General features: G+C 36.3%; 2 protein-coding genes across 4 annotated transcripts in view; one reads left to right on the forward strand and one right to left on the reverse strand.

The window, feature by feature from the left end:
- Positions 1-19,260, reverse strand: part of ARHGEF38 (Rho guanine nucleotide exchange factor 38) — a 131,118-nt gene that overhangs the window by 7,365 nt on the left and 104,493 nt on the right. The window contains exons 9-13 of the mRNA XM_021676388.2: positions 18,265-18,384; positions 14,654-14,965; positions 7,764-7,907; positions 6,787-6,985; positions 6,392-6,651 (exon numbers count right to left, since the gene is read on the reverse strand). Coding sequence (XP_021532063.1) covers positions 6,392-6,651; positions 6,787-6,985; positions 7,764-7,907; positions 14,654-14,965; positions 18,265-18,384 — 1,035 coding nt within the window. The remainder of the gene's footprint in view (positions 1-6,391; positions 6,652-6,786; positions 6,986-7,763; positions 7,908-14,653; positions 14,966-18,264; positions 18,385-19,260) is intronic.
- The window catches only part of LOC110569431 (uncharacterized), a 140,734-nt gene continuing 124,203 nt past the window's right edge, over positions 2,730-19,260 (forward strand). For all 3 annotated transcript variants that reach the window (XM_064384038.1, XM_064384039.1, XM_064384040.1), the window contains exon 1: positions 2,730-2,811. The gene's annotated coding sequence lies outside the window, so the exon portion shown is untranslated. The remainder of the gene's footprint in view (positions 2,812-19,260) is intronic.

Genomic DNA, 19,260 nt, shown 5'->3' on the forward strand with positions numbered 1-19,260 from the left:
CTTTCCTTGTGGTAACATTGCCAGTTGTATTCCCTTATTCTATATGTGTGTATTTAATTTTTCCTTCCTTAGTGAGCCACATTACCTCTCTTCACTGAATATCATTTTATTTTTATCCCAGTTCTCCAATTAACAGCAACAAAAGTCATAATATATGTTAATCTTCCTTTCTAAAACTAAAAGGCTACAAAATCAGCATTTATGGTATTATATATATCTCTGGAAACGAAAATAGTTGTATTGCATTAAAAATGCTCATTATTCTCTCTCACCCTTCAGGAGCAAGCTTTCATGTTCTTCATTTAACAATTATATGTTTTAATTGCACAAGCCATTTTGATGTAGAAAAAATTTTAAATAAGGTTAAGCAAAACAAAATGAAACAAAAACCCACCCAACTGCTATTAGTTTCTTCTTTACCTTCCTCCCATCTTCCTCTCTTCCTTTCTTCCTTCCATTTTTGTTTCTTACCTACCTACCTGAAGTGGTAATAAAAATGGACTTATAGTATACATAACTTTGCAACCTGTTTTTCACCTCATACTGTTTTTGAAAATCTCTTCATGTTAATAAGCCAACTTTTTGAAGCACTTCCTAAACAATGATGCAGTGACGTGTAGCATCATCGTCATCATAGGTAGCTGGAAAATGTAAAGATGAAGGGCCAGACTATGAACATGGGATTGGTAGCAAAATGCCTATTTTTTTTAGAAGTCAAAAATTATATTTTAATATTACTTATGTGGAAAAAGAAAATAGCACTGATTCTCAGACATTGAACTGCCCCCCAAAACTAGGTTTTAGCCATTATTAAACCTAGTCCTTTTTGAGAAGTGCCAAGGACAAGCTTCTGCTTACCAGACAAGGCATCTTAGATACCCTGGAAGGCAGAATTCTAGGATGGACCCCAAGGTTCCCACCCCCTGTTGTACATGCTCTACATAATCTCCTCCCCTTGATTGTGACTGGAACTTCTTAATATGATGTGCTATTACTCCCGTGATTAGGCTACGCTACATAGCAAAGGTAAGGAGATTCTGCAGAGGTGCCTATTAAAGTCCCTACGAAATTGACTCTGGGTTAGTCAAAAGAGGGACTATCCTAGATGGGCCTGACCTGCTCAGATGAGACCTTTAAAGAGGATTCAGCCCTTCTCTGACGAGAGATTTGAAGCCAGAGAGATGCTTACTTACTGACTTTAAAGAAGCAAACAGCCATGTTATAAACTGCCTATAGAGATAGCCATATGGCAAGGATCTGAGAGCAGCCTCAGGTTGTTGAAAGTGGTCTCTGGCTAATTGCAAACAAGAAAAAGCAATCCTTAATCCAACTGGAACAAGAAACTTAATTCTGCCAGTGATCATGAGCTGGGAAGAGAACTCCCAGTTTCAGAAGCAATACAACCAGCAAACACCTAGATTCCAGCTACCTGAGATCTTAAGCAGGGCACCCAACTAAGATGTGCTTGGACTTCTGACAACAGCCCCTGAAAAATATGTTTGTATTGTTTTAAGCCACCAAGTTTGTGGTAATTAGTTATGCAGCATGGAACACTAATGCAGAGCATGCCATTATCATTTGATGGATAAAAGGAAAGAATGCATTAGAATGGGAAGGCATATTTACTTGAATGCTTTTTATTCTTTGATATAGCAAAAAACAGAGTGAAGAATTTAAAAATTAAGATCCTTGGTGTAAATCAGTATTGCCAGGTTGTGAATATCCATAAGCTCGTACCCATTATTCTACAAAGGCTCCAGATCATAATTTGGGGGATCTTTTTTACAACAATCTGTCTTCTTACTTGAGGTGGAGAATAGATAAGCAAGTTGAACCTCTACAGCAGTGATTTCTAACATTTTAGATAAAACTTTCTTTTAAAAGTCTGTTTAAAAAGATAAATTTATTTTACCATAGATGTGTACATATGCAAATAAGCACAATATTTCCAACATATTTGAGAAGATTCATGAAATGCCCCCAAAGTCATTAATAGACCACTTCAGGTCTTGGCGTCCAGATTAAAAATTCAGCTCTAGTATAAAAATCATGGAGCCACTAGAATCTAAATTAGTTTGAAATTGCCTACATGTGAATGGTATTCAGGGCCCCCAAGATATCCCCTAAGTATGAGGTAGAGGCCACCTGTCCTTTTTGTCAGGGTCCACTAGAACCATCAGTAAAACCAGACTACATCCTCTAACACCCAACACCCCTTGGCAACATGCTATAGCAATCTGGAGGAAATCAAAAAAAGTGCTGCCACAATAGGAAGGGAGAGGGAAATAAATGATAACCCAAAGTGGCATCCGATTAAGCCAGTACAAGTTTTAGCTCATGTTTCTGATAGTAAAATCGAGAACAAAAGTCTAAATAGCCACACAGAAAATTGCTTTGTAAAATACCACAAATGTGAGATATCACAATATTTACTGTATTCTCACTGTTGGTAAAGAAGGTATAATATTCTTCCACTTTTGGTCACATTACAGGGATCTCTATAATGCATTGACCTATACTATTATACCACAAATACAGAGGTTAATCATTTTCTTCTCCCCACAATTTCTAAAAGCCAACAGAATAGAAACAGCCCTCTGGCAAGGATTAGGAACATGATATAATCCTTTATCTCTGTTTTCAATGAAATATTATGCATTATGTGTTACAGGAGGAGTCTGGAAACCACTGGCCCATGTGTGTCTATTGGCTGGCATTAAGACATTAAGGGAAATATTTCTATGCAGCCTTTTCATCTTTTCTCCCTTGTACTGAAGTTTTCAACAGATGCATCCTCTTCCTCATCTTGTAGTAAGTTTATTGGGACAGATTTTGTCCATGCACAGGGTTCACCTTCAATTTGAGTTGGGTAGTTTCTATTCTGAGGGAAAGTATTTTAGGGATTCCATGTGCTACAGATCCAAGATGCATCTTCAATCCAGTTTTATTAGTAATAATACTTATATATACTTATATTTCTATTCCTGATGCTATGCGTATTTTGAATTGGTTCCAAACCCAGAGGAAAAAGAAAGCAAATAACACTTCATGAAGACGTGCCATTAATATATTTTTTGTTTTGAGCAAAAAATATTATCTCATTTTTTCCTCTCTTGGTAATGGACATCTCTAATGGACCTAATTCACATGATATATATTGATAGGATTGCTTGGAGAAAATTGCTTTGAAGTACCAGCTAGTAGGAACTATATGCAGTCTCATGCTACAAAGACCAGGCAGAAAGAGCCCATGTGAGGGGCTTAGTCCAAAGTCCCTGTAGAGCCAGGTAAGAACTAGAACTTAACATCAAGCCAGGTTTAGAGTGTCTTGACAAATTTGGCTCTCAGATTTCTGTTCATCTAGGCTATTGGGACAAGGCAAAGTCTGACAAGACATTTAATCAGGTACATAGATTTAATCAGGTACTGATAAAAATTCATTAGTTAGCATTATAGTATGTCTTCTAGAAACTTAATAAACAACATAGTGAACAAGTAATAGAGAAATAGTGTTTTGAAACTTCAAGGCAAAAGGGCAATAAGAAGACATAGTAATGTCCAGATAAGTTAAGAGTCAGTTAGGACTAGGAGAAAATGTTTGCAAATTAAAATTTTGATTAAAAAAAACTTGCACTCAAGTTTATAAATAACTCTCACATGGGAAAATAAGAAGGAAAATGACCCAGTTTTTTAAAAATAGGCAAATATTTGAATAGACATTCACGAAAGGTAATAAAAGAATGGCAAATGAGCACATGAAAAAATGTTCGGTACAATTAATCATTAGGGAAATGCAAATTAAAACCCCAAAGAGATACCACCTCATAGCCACTAAGATGGCTATAATTAAAAAGACAAATAATAACTAGTATTGACAAGGATGTGAAGAAACTGCAACCCGCAACCCTCGTACTTTGCTGATAGGAAACTAAAGTGATGCGGCCACTTTGGATAACAGTTTAGCAGTTTCTTAAAAATTTAAAGATGAATTTATAAAACCAATAAGAAATTACACTTCTGGGTGTCTACTCAAGAGAAATTAAATCCACACAAACACTCGCATACAAATATTCATAGCAGCATAATTCATACTAGCCCCAAACTAGAAGTTACCCAAATGCCCATCAACTGGTGAGTGCATTAACAAAATATATTCACAGAATGGAGTATTACTAGATAATAAAAAGCAACAAAATGCACATACATACTACAACATAGAAGACTCTCAAGAAATTTTGCTAAGTGAAAAAAAACAACTGTAAAACACATATTGTACAATTTTGCTTATACAAAAGATACAGAAAAGGCAAATCTGTAGAGACAGAAAGTGGGGTTAGGGATGGGAAAGAGGAGTGACTACAAATGGGTGCAAAGGATTTTTTGGAGTGAAAGAAATGTTTTAAAATGGGATTAAAGTGATGGTTGCACAACTTTGTAAATCTACTAAAAGTCATGAATTGTACATGGTTGAATTTTATGATATGAATGGTTGAATTTTATGATATGACAATAAGGTCTTGCTTGATAAGCTGCTTTTGAAAAAACAAACAAACAAACAAAGCCCCACCAAACCAAAAAAAACCAGTTATGAATTGGACAGCAACCAATAACTATTAATGAAAGAAACTGAGTAGATACCACATTTTGAAGGGCAGTATGGCAATGTCTATAAAGACTTTACATGTATATAACTTTTGACCCTCTAATACTTTAGGAATTTATTTTACACTTATATGCCCATATAAATGCACAAAAATAGATGGATAAAGCCCTTCCTTGAAATATTGTTTGAAAATTTTTAAAAACCCAAAACATTCTACACGTCTATTATTAGGGTGATAGTTATATAAATTATAATATATCCATGAAAGTAAATACTGTGCAGAACTTTTTAAGGAATAAGATAGCTACTTAGGTTTCATTGTGTCTAAGATATATTGTTAAATGAAAAACTATGTACCATATATGATATGTTTCCTACTGGTATAAATGCGTTTGTATATGCACAGAATATACAAAGGATATACCCAAGCATTGTCCCTGAAGAGTAGGACAAGGGGAGAAGGGACTAAAAACCTTTACTTTATTATTATTATTATTAAAGACAGAATCTCTCTCTCTGTTGCCCAGGCTGGAGTGCAGTGACATGATCACAGCTCACTGCAGCCTGCAGCCTCGACCTCCCAGGCTTGCATGATCCTCCCACCTCAGCCTCTCTAGTAGCGGGGACTACAGATGTGGGCAACCACTCTTGGCTAATTTTTTTTATTTTTAGTAGAGATAAACTCTTGTTAATGTTTTCCAAGCTGGTCTCAAACTGAGCTCAAGCGATCCTCTCACCTCAGCCTCACAAAATGCTGGGATTACAGGCATGAGCCACCAAAACCAGCTTACTTTTAATTTATGTATGCTTTTCTACTATTTTAACTTCTCTCTATATCTATGTCTATATCTATATCTATATGGCCTCTATAAATAAATAAATTATTAATACAACACTAAAGAAAAAGCAAGTTAAATAAATAAAGGTATTAATTAGATAGTCACCACTGGGGAATGATCAATTAAATATACTGAAACTTTCTGATATAGCAAAAACAAATGCTGCACTATAATTAACTTACCATTTTGCAAAAGATTGTACCAGTAGCCTTTGCATTAGTGCAATGAGGGAAATATAGCTCTTAAAAGTTTCAGTATAGACCAGCCTGACCAGTATGGTAAAACCCCATCTCTACTGAAAATATGAAAATTAGCCAGGCATGGTGACATGTGCCTGTAGTCCAGCTACTCGGGAGGCTGAGACAGGAGAATTGCTTGAACCCGGGAAGCGGAGGTTGCAGTGAGCCAAGACTGCACCACTATACTCCAGCCTGGGCGACTCTGTCTCAAAAAAAAAAAAAAAAAGTTTCAGTATATAGTGTGTGGCATTATACATGAGATTAAAAAGGGCCAATTACTAGATAGCTCAATGAAGATATTGCTCTTAGAGAAATCATGGACAATTTCCCACATGCTATTGATGGCAGCAATCTGTTCCATATTGAACTGCTTTTCTTTGATGGGAAAGTATAAAAAGACACTTTGCTCTAAGTATTTAACAACAGGGTAGTAATAGTAACAGCTCCTATTTATTGTGTGTCTACTTTGTGCTGGCTATTTTACATACATATTATCTCTAATCCTTTGCTTCATTTAAGGAAACAGGCTCAGGGAATTACATTTTTTGCAAAAAGATTCACTGGAAGTATGTGCTAATAGAGCCAGGTCTTCTTGATGTCAAAGCTGACACTTTTCCACCAAGTGTTACAGTAATATAGAGTAGGGTAGAGAGAGTCTCTTTCATGATTTGAACAGCCACTTATTTTTACATGAAGGTTCAAATTTTTACCTGTTCATCCACTTCTTGAAAACTGTCAATATCAATACCATTTGTTTCAAACTTTCCACATGTGCCTCTAAGAGATGAGCTGCTATCACTAATGCTGCTTTCTGGGGTGCCTGTGGCACTGTCACTAGCTGGCCGTGAAGACACAAAGAGACTGATGTTTTCAAAATCATCATCACAGAACCTGTTCTCGGCATCCACTCTCTGCATTTTTGCTGGATTGTAGGGTTTTAGGAAGGAGGAATAAACATATCCTTTCACATCTGGATAGGAAATAAAAAGAAAGAAGAACCAAGGTCATGGGTATACTCTGCCCAAACATGTGCTCAGAGAAACACATAGAGGTCTCTCAGAAAATCTCAGTTTAAAGAAGAGTGGTAATCCGGGGGAAAACTTACTTCCTGTGTCCACAAGCCACCTGCTTGTACTCCCCAGTGGATCTCTGTGTTCTATCACAGCCACCAACTCTCCTTCCAGAAGATTGATGTCATATTCTTGTGTAGCATTGCACTTGCGCTTAGCTTGATAGAGTTCCTCTGCACTATATGTGGATAGAAGTTTGGAGCGATGAACGTCAGTTTGACGTGGCATTTCTGGCTGGGAGAAATAAGGAGAAGTTTTGGTTTAGATATATAATAAAATCCTCATGGAGTTGGTAAATATTTTTTCTCTGGAGATTTTTAAAATGTAGAAGTCATATATTTTGGAGGATTATTTCAAGGTGCAGGCATAGAGCAGGTTAATATTACTAGTGAAAAATTTCTCTAGTAAGCACTGGAGGGCAGTGTTGTAGAGAAGAAAGAACAAGAAGGCAGAGGTTCTAATCCCTCTTGGATGCTGCACAACCATTTTTAACTCTTTGTGATTCTGTAGACAACCCCTTGAATATTAAGCATTTGATAAATAATATTCAGTTAAGTAAATTGTACATGTACATATCTTTTTCTGTGAAATATCATCAGCAAATTAGACAAGAATCAAGAGGCTTATACTCCTCCCCAGCTTGGCCCCTAAGTGACTTTGAGAAAGCCACTTATCTCTGGAGCCTAATATGCCTTATGTAGAAAAGGAAAGGGCTGGACTATATGATTTATCTCTATAAAATCTTATTCAACAAATATTTATTGAGTGTTTCCTACATTGACAAGCACCATTTTAGGCACTTTAGGGATGCATCATATACAAAGCAGAAAAAAAAATCCATGATCTTATGGAGCTTATGGTATAGAGGATAGAAATGTACAAGAAATTCTACACATATGTAAATTACAGGATATTAGAATGAGGTAAGTGATATGGAAAACAATATGATACTATGACTTGGACAAGGCAAAGAAGTGAAAGTCATCATTGTCATGAATGCTGCCAAACTCACCAGAATCTGCACAGGCTTCTTCTTTTCAAAACTGAGTTTCCTCTCAATAAAGGTGGCACTGTTGTCTTTTACACAATTCAAATTTTGAACCTCTTCTAGTACTCGATTCTGAATCTCAGAAATGCTTGAAACCAACAGTGGCACCTATAAGTAGAAATAATATGGCATTGTTTCCAGACAACTAGATAATCATATCAGGTGATAAATTTATTGAGTTTTGATGAACAGTGAGTAGGTGTACGATAGTTCCATTGTGAAAAGTTAGGGCAACTTTAGAACTTCTAGATAAATATGGTCTAATTTACTGTCTCTAGAAACCCGGCATACATGATAAAAATAATTTAAAGTTTCAAGTCTAAGTAAAAGATCAGAAGAGAAAAAATAGCAATAAAGTCTTGGAAGAAAAGCTCAGGAGGTCAAGGTAGTAGGTACCTCCCTTGTGGTGGGTAGGATGGTGGCAAGGAGAAAGCAGCTAAAAGAGGGAGCACTGATTAAGAGACTGTGCTGGTTTTAAAACAAATTCTTCAACATTGCTTCCTATAAAGAAATGGAGTTTACATCCTCACCCCTCAAAAACTGCATAAGCCTGGCATGGTGGCTCACACCTGTAATCACAGACAACAGGGAGGCTGAGGTAAGAGGATTGTTTGTGTCCAAGAGTTTGAGAACAGCCCAGGCAATGTAGCAAGATCTTGTCTCTAAAAAAATTTTTAAATCATAGCCAGGTATGGTAGTATATGCCTGTAGTTCAGCTAATCAGGAAGCTGAGGCCAGAAAATCACTTCAGTCCCGGAGTTCAAGATCAGCCCAGGCAACTGGTCGCTACTAAATTTTTTTTCTTTTTTTTGAGACAGTATCTTACTCTGTAACCAGGCTGGAGTACAGTGGCACGATCTCGGCTCACTGCAACCTCCAACCCCTGGTTCAAACAATTCTCCTGCCTCAGCCTCCCGAGTAGCTGGGATTACAGGCACACACCACCACGCCCAGCTAATTTTTTTTTCTAAAGTAGAGACAGAATTTCACCATGTTGGCCAGGATGGTCTCCATCTCCTGGCCTCGTGATCCACCTGCCTTGGCCTTCCAAAGTGCTAGAATTACAGGCATGAGCCACTGCGCCTGGCCTGCTACTAAAAATTAAAAAAAAAAAATAGCCCAGTGAGGTGGTGTGTGCCTGTGATCCCAGCTACTCTGGGGGCTGAGGCAGGAGAACTGCTTGAACCAGGGAGTCAGAGGTTGCAGTGAGCCGAGATCGTGCCACTGTACTCCAACCTGGTGACACAGTAAGACTCTGTCTCAAAAAAAAAAAAAAAAATTTAGTAGAGACCAGTTGCCTGGGCTGATCTTGAACTCTGGGGCTCAAGTGATTTTCTGGCCTCAGCTTCCTGATTAGATGAACTACAGGCATGTACTACCATGCCTGGACCCAGGAAGTTGAGGCTGCAGTGAGCTCTATGATCACACCAGGGCACTCCAGCCTGGGTGACAGAGTAAGACCCTGTCTCAAACAAACAAACAACACCAAAAAAAGAACAAAGGAAAAAAAATACACAACAACTTTCTTGCTCTCTGGCTTCCAATGGATTCAATCCATCCATCAATGAGGAGCACCTGTAGGAAATTAGAATGGGGGAAGAAAATGAGATAAGGATATTTATTTTCTCATTTTGCTTTCTATAGTATTGACAGAAACACAGCTCCTATCAAGTCACCCTCTTCACACACCTCTCTCTCTACACATTGCTATGACTGGTCCCTCCCCATATTTCTTTAAACTTAGATGTTGTACCCGCAACCCATATTCCTGCCCAGGGCATGGCACTATTTCTAAAGGTTTTCCTGTGCCATACTCACATTTTTGTAAATAGTTTCTCTATTAAAATGTTCTCCAAATGCCTAACCTTGAGTACATTATGTTTTTTCTACTGGAGTCATGACTAATACATAAATCATATACTTTACATGCTAAATATGAACTCAGTCAAATCTATGATCTAACTGTATTGAAGGGGGGATAGAAAGAATATGTCTGACTATAGAAGATGTGAGGGTATAGAGAGAAGAGAGAGCTAAATCCTCATTTTTCATAGTGGAATGTATTAAACCTAAAATGTAATAATAATGAAATGACAACACGAGAGTATTATTTTAAAATATGAAGGTAAATACCAAGAGAATCATCTAAAAGAGTTGGAAAGTAGTTACTACTGAGGCACGAGAAATGGAATGAAGGGAGAGAGTGAAGGACAATTGTTTTTTTCATCAAACCTGAATACTTGAATATACGCATGCATAACTGTAATAAAAATGAAATTTAAAAATAGAGCTTTGAATCCTTCAAAAAATTAAAAATAGAATTACCATATGATTCAGCAATCCCACTTGTGGGTATATATCTAAAATAATTGAGAGAGAATCTTGAAGAGATATTTGCACACCTGTGGTCATTACAGCATTATTCACAATTGCCAAGAGAAAAAAGCTACCCAAATGATCACTGACAGATGAGTAGATAAACAAAATGTGTTGTTTTATTTTGTTTGGTTTTGGTTTTGGTTTTTGAGACAGAGTCTCGCTCTGTCGCCCAGACTGTAGTGTAGTGGCACGATCTCGGTTCACTGCAACTTCCACCTCCCAGGTTCAGGTGATTCTCCCACCTCAGCCTCCTGAGTAGCTGGGATTACAGGCATGTGCCACCATACCTGGTTAGTTTTTGTATTTTTAGTAGAGACACGGTTTCACCATGTTGTCCAGGTTAGTCTTAAACTCCTGGCCTCAAGTGATCCCCCAGCCTCAACCTCCCAAAGCACTGGGATTACAGGCATGAGCCACCACACCCAGCCCAAAATGTGGTTTTATATTATATACAGTGAAAAATTCAGATTTAAAAATGAAAGAAATCCTATTGCATGCTACAACATAAATAATCTTGAGGGCATTATGTTAAGTAAAATAAGGCAGTCACAGACACAAACACTGTATGATTCCATTTACATGAGGTATTTAAAGTAGTCAAATTTGTAGAAACAGAAAGTAGAATGATGGTTGCCAGGGACTTGGGGGAGGGAGCATGGGTATTTGTTTAATGAATATAGTTTCAGTTTTGCAAGATGAAAATGTTTTGGAGAGCTATTACGCAACAATATAAGTATACTTAACACCACTGAACTGTACACTTAAAAATTCTTATGATGGTAAATTGTGTTATTTTTTATACAATTAAAAATTTAAAAATTATATACATTATTATTCTCATTTTAGTTCATATGAGAAAATTTAAACAGAAGGATACATTAATTTATCCAATGTAGTATGGCGATGAGCGGGTATTAAAACAAGGTACTCTAGTGTTCTCTAATCATTATTCAGTTCTGCCTTTCAGAAATACATGTAGTTATGCAAGATGTGTTGCCATTGGGTAAGCTGTGTGAGGGTTGTACAGGATCTCTCTATTACTTCTTACAACTGCATATGGATCTATAAGTATCACAAAATAAAAAGTTTAAATATATATTACATATAAAATATAGAATAAAATCATTTTAATGAGGATAACTTCTCCAAAATGCCTTTTACTTTAAGACACTGGTAATTTTTCAAAAACAAAGCATCTCTATGCTCTTTTTGTGGACTGCAATGTGAATGATACTCAGATTATTTAAAATAGAAACTGAAGGTGCCTTTAAAAATCACATGATTCAAAGTAGGGATTAAAGATATGTAAAATAACATGTCTTTTCCGACTAGTGAATTCCTGACAAAGCTCGACTTTGTCCTGAATTTATGAACCCACCTCCTACCATGACCTCAGAATGAAATTACACAAATAATTTGCAAATTAAATGAGTTTCATTGAGAAAGTAGTAACAAGAAGTAATTTTTTAATAAATAGTGTTGGGGCAACTGGAAAGTCATGTGGAAAAAGATAAAATTAAATCTACATTTCACAACATGAATCAGGATAAAATCTACACAGATTGAAGATTTAAATAAAAAATATGAAACCCTAAACATACCAGAGGAAACATTGCTGAATTTATTTGGAGCCTCAAAATATGGAAGTCCTTTATAAGATTCAAAATCTAGAAGCCATAAAATGAAATTAATAAATTTGACTATATTTTTTTAAAAAAACAAACAGCATGAAAAAAATTACAAGTGAAGTCAAAGACAAAGGTGAACTTGGAAAAAGTAGTCTCAGTTTATATCTCAACAAAAGGATCATCTCCCTAGCACATACATTGCTGCTGGAAATTGAGGAGAAAAATATCAAGAACCCAAAGAAAAAGGAGTAAAAGACATGAACAACAAACTCACAGGAAGATAAATATAAATAGCCCTCAAATGTGAAGAGTCTCAGTCTCACTCATACTTAAACAAATGCAAATTAAAATTATATTTGAAATCTATTAGATTGGCAAAAATCCAGAGAAACCAGCTTTCTCATGTGTTTCAAGTGAGAATCCAAAATGGTACATAGTTAAGGAGGGAATTTGGCAATATCTAGCAAAATTACATATGTCTTTACCGTTTAACACAGAGATCCCACTTCTATCACTTCTATAAATCTGTCCTACAAATACATCTGCCCATGTATCATGATCCCAGCATTATTTGTAATAGAAAAAGTTTGGAAATAGCTCAAATACTCATCAAAAGAAAAGACATGAGCAATAGGGACAGGTTAATGCATAAAAGAATACATATTGTATCATTCCATTTATATGAAGTACAAAACAGGTCAAAGAATCTATGGTAATACAGGTTAGAAAAATGGTTACCTTTAGGTGCCTGGGAATGGTCATGAGTGATCTTTATGGGAACTTAAAAGGGCTTGTATCTTGATCTGGGTGGTGATTACACAGATGTATATATATATGCAAATATTAACTGAGATGTGCAGTTCAGACTGGTGCAGTTTAATGTGTATAAGTTATTACTTCAGTTTAATAAGTTTTAAAACAGAGTGCTGATCAGAGAAATACAAATAAAAACCACAGTGAGATACCACTTCACACTCATTAGGACAGCTATAATAATAATAGTAATAATAATAAAAGATATGTGGAGAAATTGAAGCTCTCAGTCTATACTGTTAAGGGGGTAAAATAATGCAGCCACTTTGGAAAATAGTCTGGTGTTTTTCAAAAGGTTAAACATGGAGTTAACATATGATCCAGAAATTCCACTCCTAGGTATATAGAGTACCCAAGAGAAATGAGAACATGTATCTACTAAAACTTGAATGTTTATAGAAGCATTATTTATAACAGCCAAAAGGTAGAAATAACCCAAATGCCCATCAACTGATGAATGAATAAGTAAAGTGTAGTATATCCATACAATGGAATATTATTTGACAATAAAAATAATGAAGTACTGAAACATGCTATGGCATGAATAAACCTTGAAACATTATGCTAAATAGAAGAAGCCAATCACAAAGAATCATATACTGTATGATTTCATTTATACAAAATGTCCAGAATGAGCAAATCTGTAGAGGCAGAAAGTAAATTGATAGTTGCCTAAAGCTGGGGAGATTGGGAAAAAAATGTGGATGGGTACAGGGTTCCTTTAGGGGGTTATGACAATGGTCTAAAATTGATTGTGGCAATGGTTGCACGACTCTTGTGAATGTACTACAAATCATCAAATTGTGTACTTTAAATAGATGGAATGTATGGTATGTAAATTATATCACAAGTTGTTATTTAAAAAATACAGGACTGGTTATACATTATTATACAGCCATGCAATAAGTTACTACAAAGCTGTAAAAAGAATAAGGAAGCTCTCTATGTACTATCATAGATGCATTCTCAGAATATATTGTTAAAAAGCAAGTTGCAGAATGGTATATATAATATGCTGTTTTGTTTTTTGCTTTTAGGAAATAAAAATATATATTTTCATTTATTGTTACTGGCATGAGAAAGCCCTAAATGGATAAAAATAAACTAATATAAATGGGGATGGGAATGGGGGATGGAATGCTAGAGGAACAGGTATGAGTGTGAGACTGATTATACATTTACATAGTTTTGACTTTTGAACCTGTAAACATAGCCCTTGTTTATTCAATTTAATTTAATTCAAAGTATAAGTTAAAAGTTAATTAATACACAGTAGAAAATATAGTAGGGACAATTAATTCTGCTCCAGGTGTTACCATTGAATAGCTAACCATCTCATTCAGGTGATAACTCGTGTACTTGAAATGTAAGGCCAAGAAACCAAGCTTATTTTTTAAAAGTTGATATGAGTGGTGAATATCTTTCTTCCTCATTAGGAATATAATTAGAAAATTATATCCTAATGGGAGGCTAAGCTACACACACACACACACGCACACGCACACGCACACACGCACGCATGTAAACATGCACGTGTGCACACAGACACACACACACAACCAAGCTTCTCTTTCTTGGGGAAAAATGAAATCAAAACAAAGCATAGTTTGAAAGTTATCCTGCATCTTTCATTATGCTTAGATGGCCTTTTTTTTTAGAGCCACATCTTAAATAGTCATAGTTAACATCTAAGAACTATTGATCAGGAAGAAATACAAAATATAAATTGTTGATAAGCTTCAATGTTGCATCAGACATGTGGAGCAAGACAAATTCCTTGGCATTTGAAAAGGAATCTCCAAAAAAGAACTACAAGTGTGTAAGTCACAGTAAACCTAAACTAGGAGACCCTCTTAGAGCTTCCCATGGAAAAGACAGATGAGAAGCAGGAGAGTATCTGACTGGTTTTAGGTAAAATAAATACACACACACACCACACTGCACACATATGCACACTCTCAACTGGCTTTTGCATGGGTGTGATTTCTAGCAGATCCGATAGGCCAAGGTAGCTGGGCATTGTGGTGTGCTTACCGGCACAAGTGTGGAGTAAGCCTGCTGTGCCGCGAGCATCAGGTCCCTAAGGAGTGTGATGAAGCTGCACAGACAGTTCGACAGAATCCTCCGAGCAGCTTGGTTGAATGTCTGGAGCTCTTCCACAAGCTGGGCATTGAGGGCCTCATACTCCTTTTTGGCCAAGTCTGACTCATCTCCTGCTGATCGCTGCAGGTAGCTGTTGTAGTCCAGCAGTTTGTCATAGCGTTTCTGGATGAGCTTGTGTGGCCCTGGGAATAAGGACAGCAGGGCTGACAAAGGGGTCAGGGTGAGTCTCTGTAAGTGAGATGCCTGTCAAAAGAAAAAATGAGCCCATTTCAGAGAGAGGATCAGCCCATACCTCGTCCAGTGCTGTTTTCCATAGGCTTACCTCTTCCCCCATGAGAAGCACAAAAGAAAACAGGAACGCACTAGCCACACTAAAAGAGGATCTGATCATTTTTGTGTCTATCTAAACCCACTCGAAGACTTAAAACGGGTTCTAGATTGTAACATTGAACCTAAAAAGTGAGCAGGAAGAGTATACAAAAGTTAAAGCCAGCTCATCCAAAATATAACTCTACATTTTTCTCTGCAGCCTTTGGTTTTGCCATTGTCATCTCCTTCAACAGTTTTTCATTCCACTTCTTTCTCATCCCAGAGCCAGCTCTTGCGGGTAGGGGGGATCTCTAGCCATTGAGTACCAAGACTGTATAAAAGATTCACCATATCACTCCCACCTTTTTCTGGCAGCAAAAGGAATATAGTCCATATCCTTAGTCCATAGGAGACTGTACCCTATTCTTCCCATATCAGCCCCAAATTCCTGACCACCCTGGAGGCTTATTTTTGGTAGTGGAATTATATCCCCTTTAATAAAGTTATTTTAATCTTGAGACAGAAATGACCACAGAGTTATAACTTGTTTTATTTTTATTTATTTATTTAATTAATTTTGAGACAGGGTCTCACTCTGTCTGTCACCCAGGCTGGAGTGCAGTGACTCTTTCTCAGCTCACTGCAGCCTCCAGTCAAGACATCCTCCCACCTCAGCCTCCCGAATAGCTGAAACTACAGGAATGTGCCACCATGCTTGGTTAATTTTTAAAATGTTTTGTAGAGGTATGGTATCTCTCTATTGCCCAAGATGTTCTTGAATACCTAGGGTGAAGCAGTCCTGTCACCTTGGTCTATAAAGTCTGTTTTAAGTACATTAAAGGATGAAGCTGATGCTGTTTCTGTTGTCTTAAATTGTTTACACTTTTTGGTCTGAATCAGTGAAAATGAACTTCATATAACCACCCAACTTCATGAGATAACCCGATCATCCTAGATTTAATTTCTTCTATTTCTCTTCTGTGTTATGTTTGCTGACTGCCCTATTTTACCCTTTATCATATATGCTTGGGTTACATGATTATTTTATGATAATTTGAAAGTAGGTTTCCCTTTTGTAACCGAAAAGATATCCTAGAGAATCAATGTCTGAACAGCAGCTTGTATTAATTAACTTAAATGGCCCCTGGTAACATTGTGTGAACTCATGGGAAATCTAGAAGAGAGGGAAACCAATCTCTTATTGGCACCAGAAATAGCCAACACAAATAAATGTGATGTCTAGCTTATGAGGTAATATACACCTACAGACTGTTTAATGAATCCCTTGATAGGCAAAGAATCTATTTACCATATCTGGGATAAATTACTGTGTTTGTGACTTGACTTGATTCTACAGGTAATCTAATTAGAATATTACAATATAATTATAATATATATATCCAGTGACTCATAGACATAAAATGATTCACCTTTACATAGGAATTGTGATTAGAACAAAAATAAGAATTAGATTTTAATATTTTGTCCTAACAAAATGTGTAGATATATATCACTCATGGTTAGATAAGAACAACTGCTCTGACTTTAGATATATTTTGAGTCCTTAATATTTGATTTTTAAAAATAATTTTATATATGTTATCCATAGAAGTTACTTTCATATTGAGCTTTTTCACAATTAATTTAACTTAGCCTAATTAATCATCTTGTGGTTTTATGCAAGGTATGCAGGACACCTTCTCTCTTCTTGCTGTCAAAGTCTGGAGCAAGCTTGCTGAGGGAGAAGCTACATACCATGCTTTCAGGTGGTACTCAATAAATATATATTAACTTAATGTATTGGAATTAAGCTAAAGAGCAAACCTTTAAAGACTTCTCTAGAATGTGTGCTTTCTGTAATTAAATGCAGAAAATACATAAAGAACTAGCCACACCTTTTCCATTAAACATATACTGTAAAAACATGAATCTATCTATCTCATCATCACCATCACTATCTGTTTGTATCCATCCATCCATCCATCTGTGATTGACCTGTTTCTCTATCATATTAGCTCAGATGTGAGCCTGACTTTCCATTCTGCAGTGTCAGAGAAGCAAAATGCTTCTGCATAGTTTTTCTACTAGATTGGGAGCTGTATGACTTCCTAGGGTTTGGAAGTATGTGGGGCTCTTCATTGGTTGTCACAATGTCTTGATGTGGGGGGATGTCACTAAGATTTTGAGCCTGGTGGGCCAAAAATGTTAAACATCTTCCAACAAAAGGGCCACTCCATGAACATTTGTCTTACCCCAAATGCCTATAATGCCAATGAAAATGCCACTTTTAAGATGATCAGTCTATTATATCTTCTATATAACTCTTGAAATACTACTATGAAATAATAATGCCTATAGAAACATAAGGCACTCAGTTAAAATTAATATTATCCAGAGTAGCTTACTACTAAAATATGTACTGGCTCAAACATGTTTTTATGATTCACAAGACATATTTTGTGGAACTTTTAGAAAATAAATATTTTACCATGGAACAAAAGGAATAACATATGACTCTTAAATAAAAGTCTTTGTCAACAGGAAGGCTTTGCTTTCCAGTGTATAGTGTGTTAATAAGTGTCATATCCTTAGAGAGTACCTTTGCTCCTTCTTTAAGGATGCAGGGCATTTCCAGAGACTTGTTTAAGAAAATCATAGCTTCCTTGAGCCCAGGAGTTGGAGACCAGCCTGGACGACATGGTGAAACCCTGCCTCTACAAAAAATGCAAAAAATCTTCCAGGGGTGGTGGTGTGCCCCTGTCATTCCAGCTATTTGAGAGGCTGAGGCGAGAGGATTGCTTAAGCCCAGGAAGCAGAGGTTGAAGTGAACTGAGATTGTTCCACTGCATTCCAGCCTGAGCAACAGAGCCAGATCCTTTCCCAGAAAAAAGAAAAAAGAAAAAGAAAAGCATAGCTTTCTAACTTAATAAAGTCCTAATATTTCACATGCAGACTAGACTACATATTGATTTTAAAAGCTGCACTGACACTGGCTACCTCTAGAAACACAGTCTGTGATCCTCTTAAATTTCCATCATAGCAAAATCCTCACTAATTCACTTTAAAAATATTTAGTGATTTTAAAAAATCCCCTGTTTAAATATACTAATTTTGACATTAGTATTTGCTTTAGTGCATGTTTTATTTCTGACTCCAGAAAAATAAACGAAAAGCAGCTTTCCTTTCACCCTCACTATTTAATTTGCGTTTATCTGTGAATATAAATAACTTACAAAGTCACGACATGGATTTAAGGCATTACTTAGGGTCTCAGAATAGCCCATCTCATCGTCTTTGTTGTGTGAAATCTCCTGAAGGTCCGTTACATTCTGCAGAGCCAAGGGCATGGCGTCCTGAAACCCAAGAACAAAGTTACAAAAATGACAGGTTCTAAGGTCAGTGTAATTAATGTGGACTCCATCAGCATAACCCTTAATTATCACTCAGAGGTTTTTTTTTTTTTTTTTTTCAAAAAAAGGAACAACAAAAATTTTATAAATACTCTGTACAATCAGGTTGTTTGGAAGAATGTATTTCCTTACATTTTCCTTATGTCACTTTCTCATAGTACTTTGTATACAACCCTCTTTGATTAAACATCGTCCATTTAAAATTCCCTCTATTCTTTGGCTTGCAATTCTTACATATTCCTTATTTTTAAAATCACTCCTCTTTGATTTAAATCCATCAGTTTTCTTTAGAAAATTTAATGCTCTCTTTAAGAGAAGATGCTCACATTTTTTGCTGAATCCATTAGTGGAAATAAGACTTCCCTGTAGGTGTTCCCAAGAGACATTTACTCCTTGAAAAATACATGAAGGACAGGGTTCCCACTACTCTCTGGCTGTTATAACTGTTTTTGGTTTTCTTTTCAAAGAAGGCAGCACTTTAGGAAGAAAATAGCAAATCTGATTGTAAAATTAGGCTTTGTATCAGATAATAAATAAGAACAGAATGGTACCTGTTCTTATGTAACTTGTCTCCAAATTATTGTGATATTTTATCGAAGAGTGCAAATATCTGCTTCCAGAAACAGATATCCAAGAGAAAAACTTCTGGAATATAGAAGGGGACCATTTAGTAACTGATTTACATGTAACACTACTAACTTTCTAAGTCTCATGGTCATAGCCATTGTCAAAATGGCATGAAGGACAGTTTCCTCCTTATGAGATCCATTAGAAGAAACCTCTGACTGGTTTTTCTACTGAGCAGAATTATACTGTACT

This window comes from Aotus nancymaae, unplaced genomic scaffold (assembly GCF_030222135.1).
Source record: "Aotus nancymaae isolate 86718 unplaced genomic scaffold, 86718_ANA_hifiasm-v0.15.2.pri h1tg000033l, whole genome shotgun sequence".
In the NCBI taxonomy this organism is placed as follows: Eukaryota; Metazoa; Chordata; class Mammalia; order Primates; family Aotidae; genus Aotus; species Aotus nancymaae.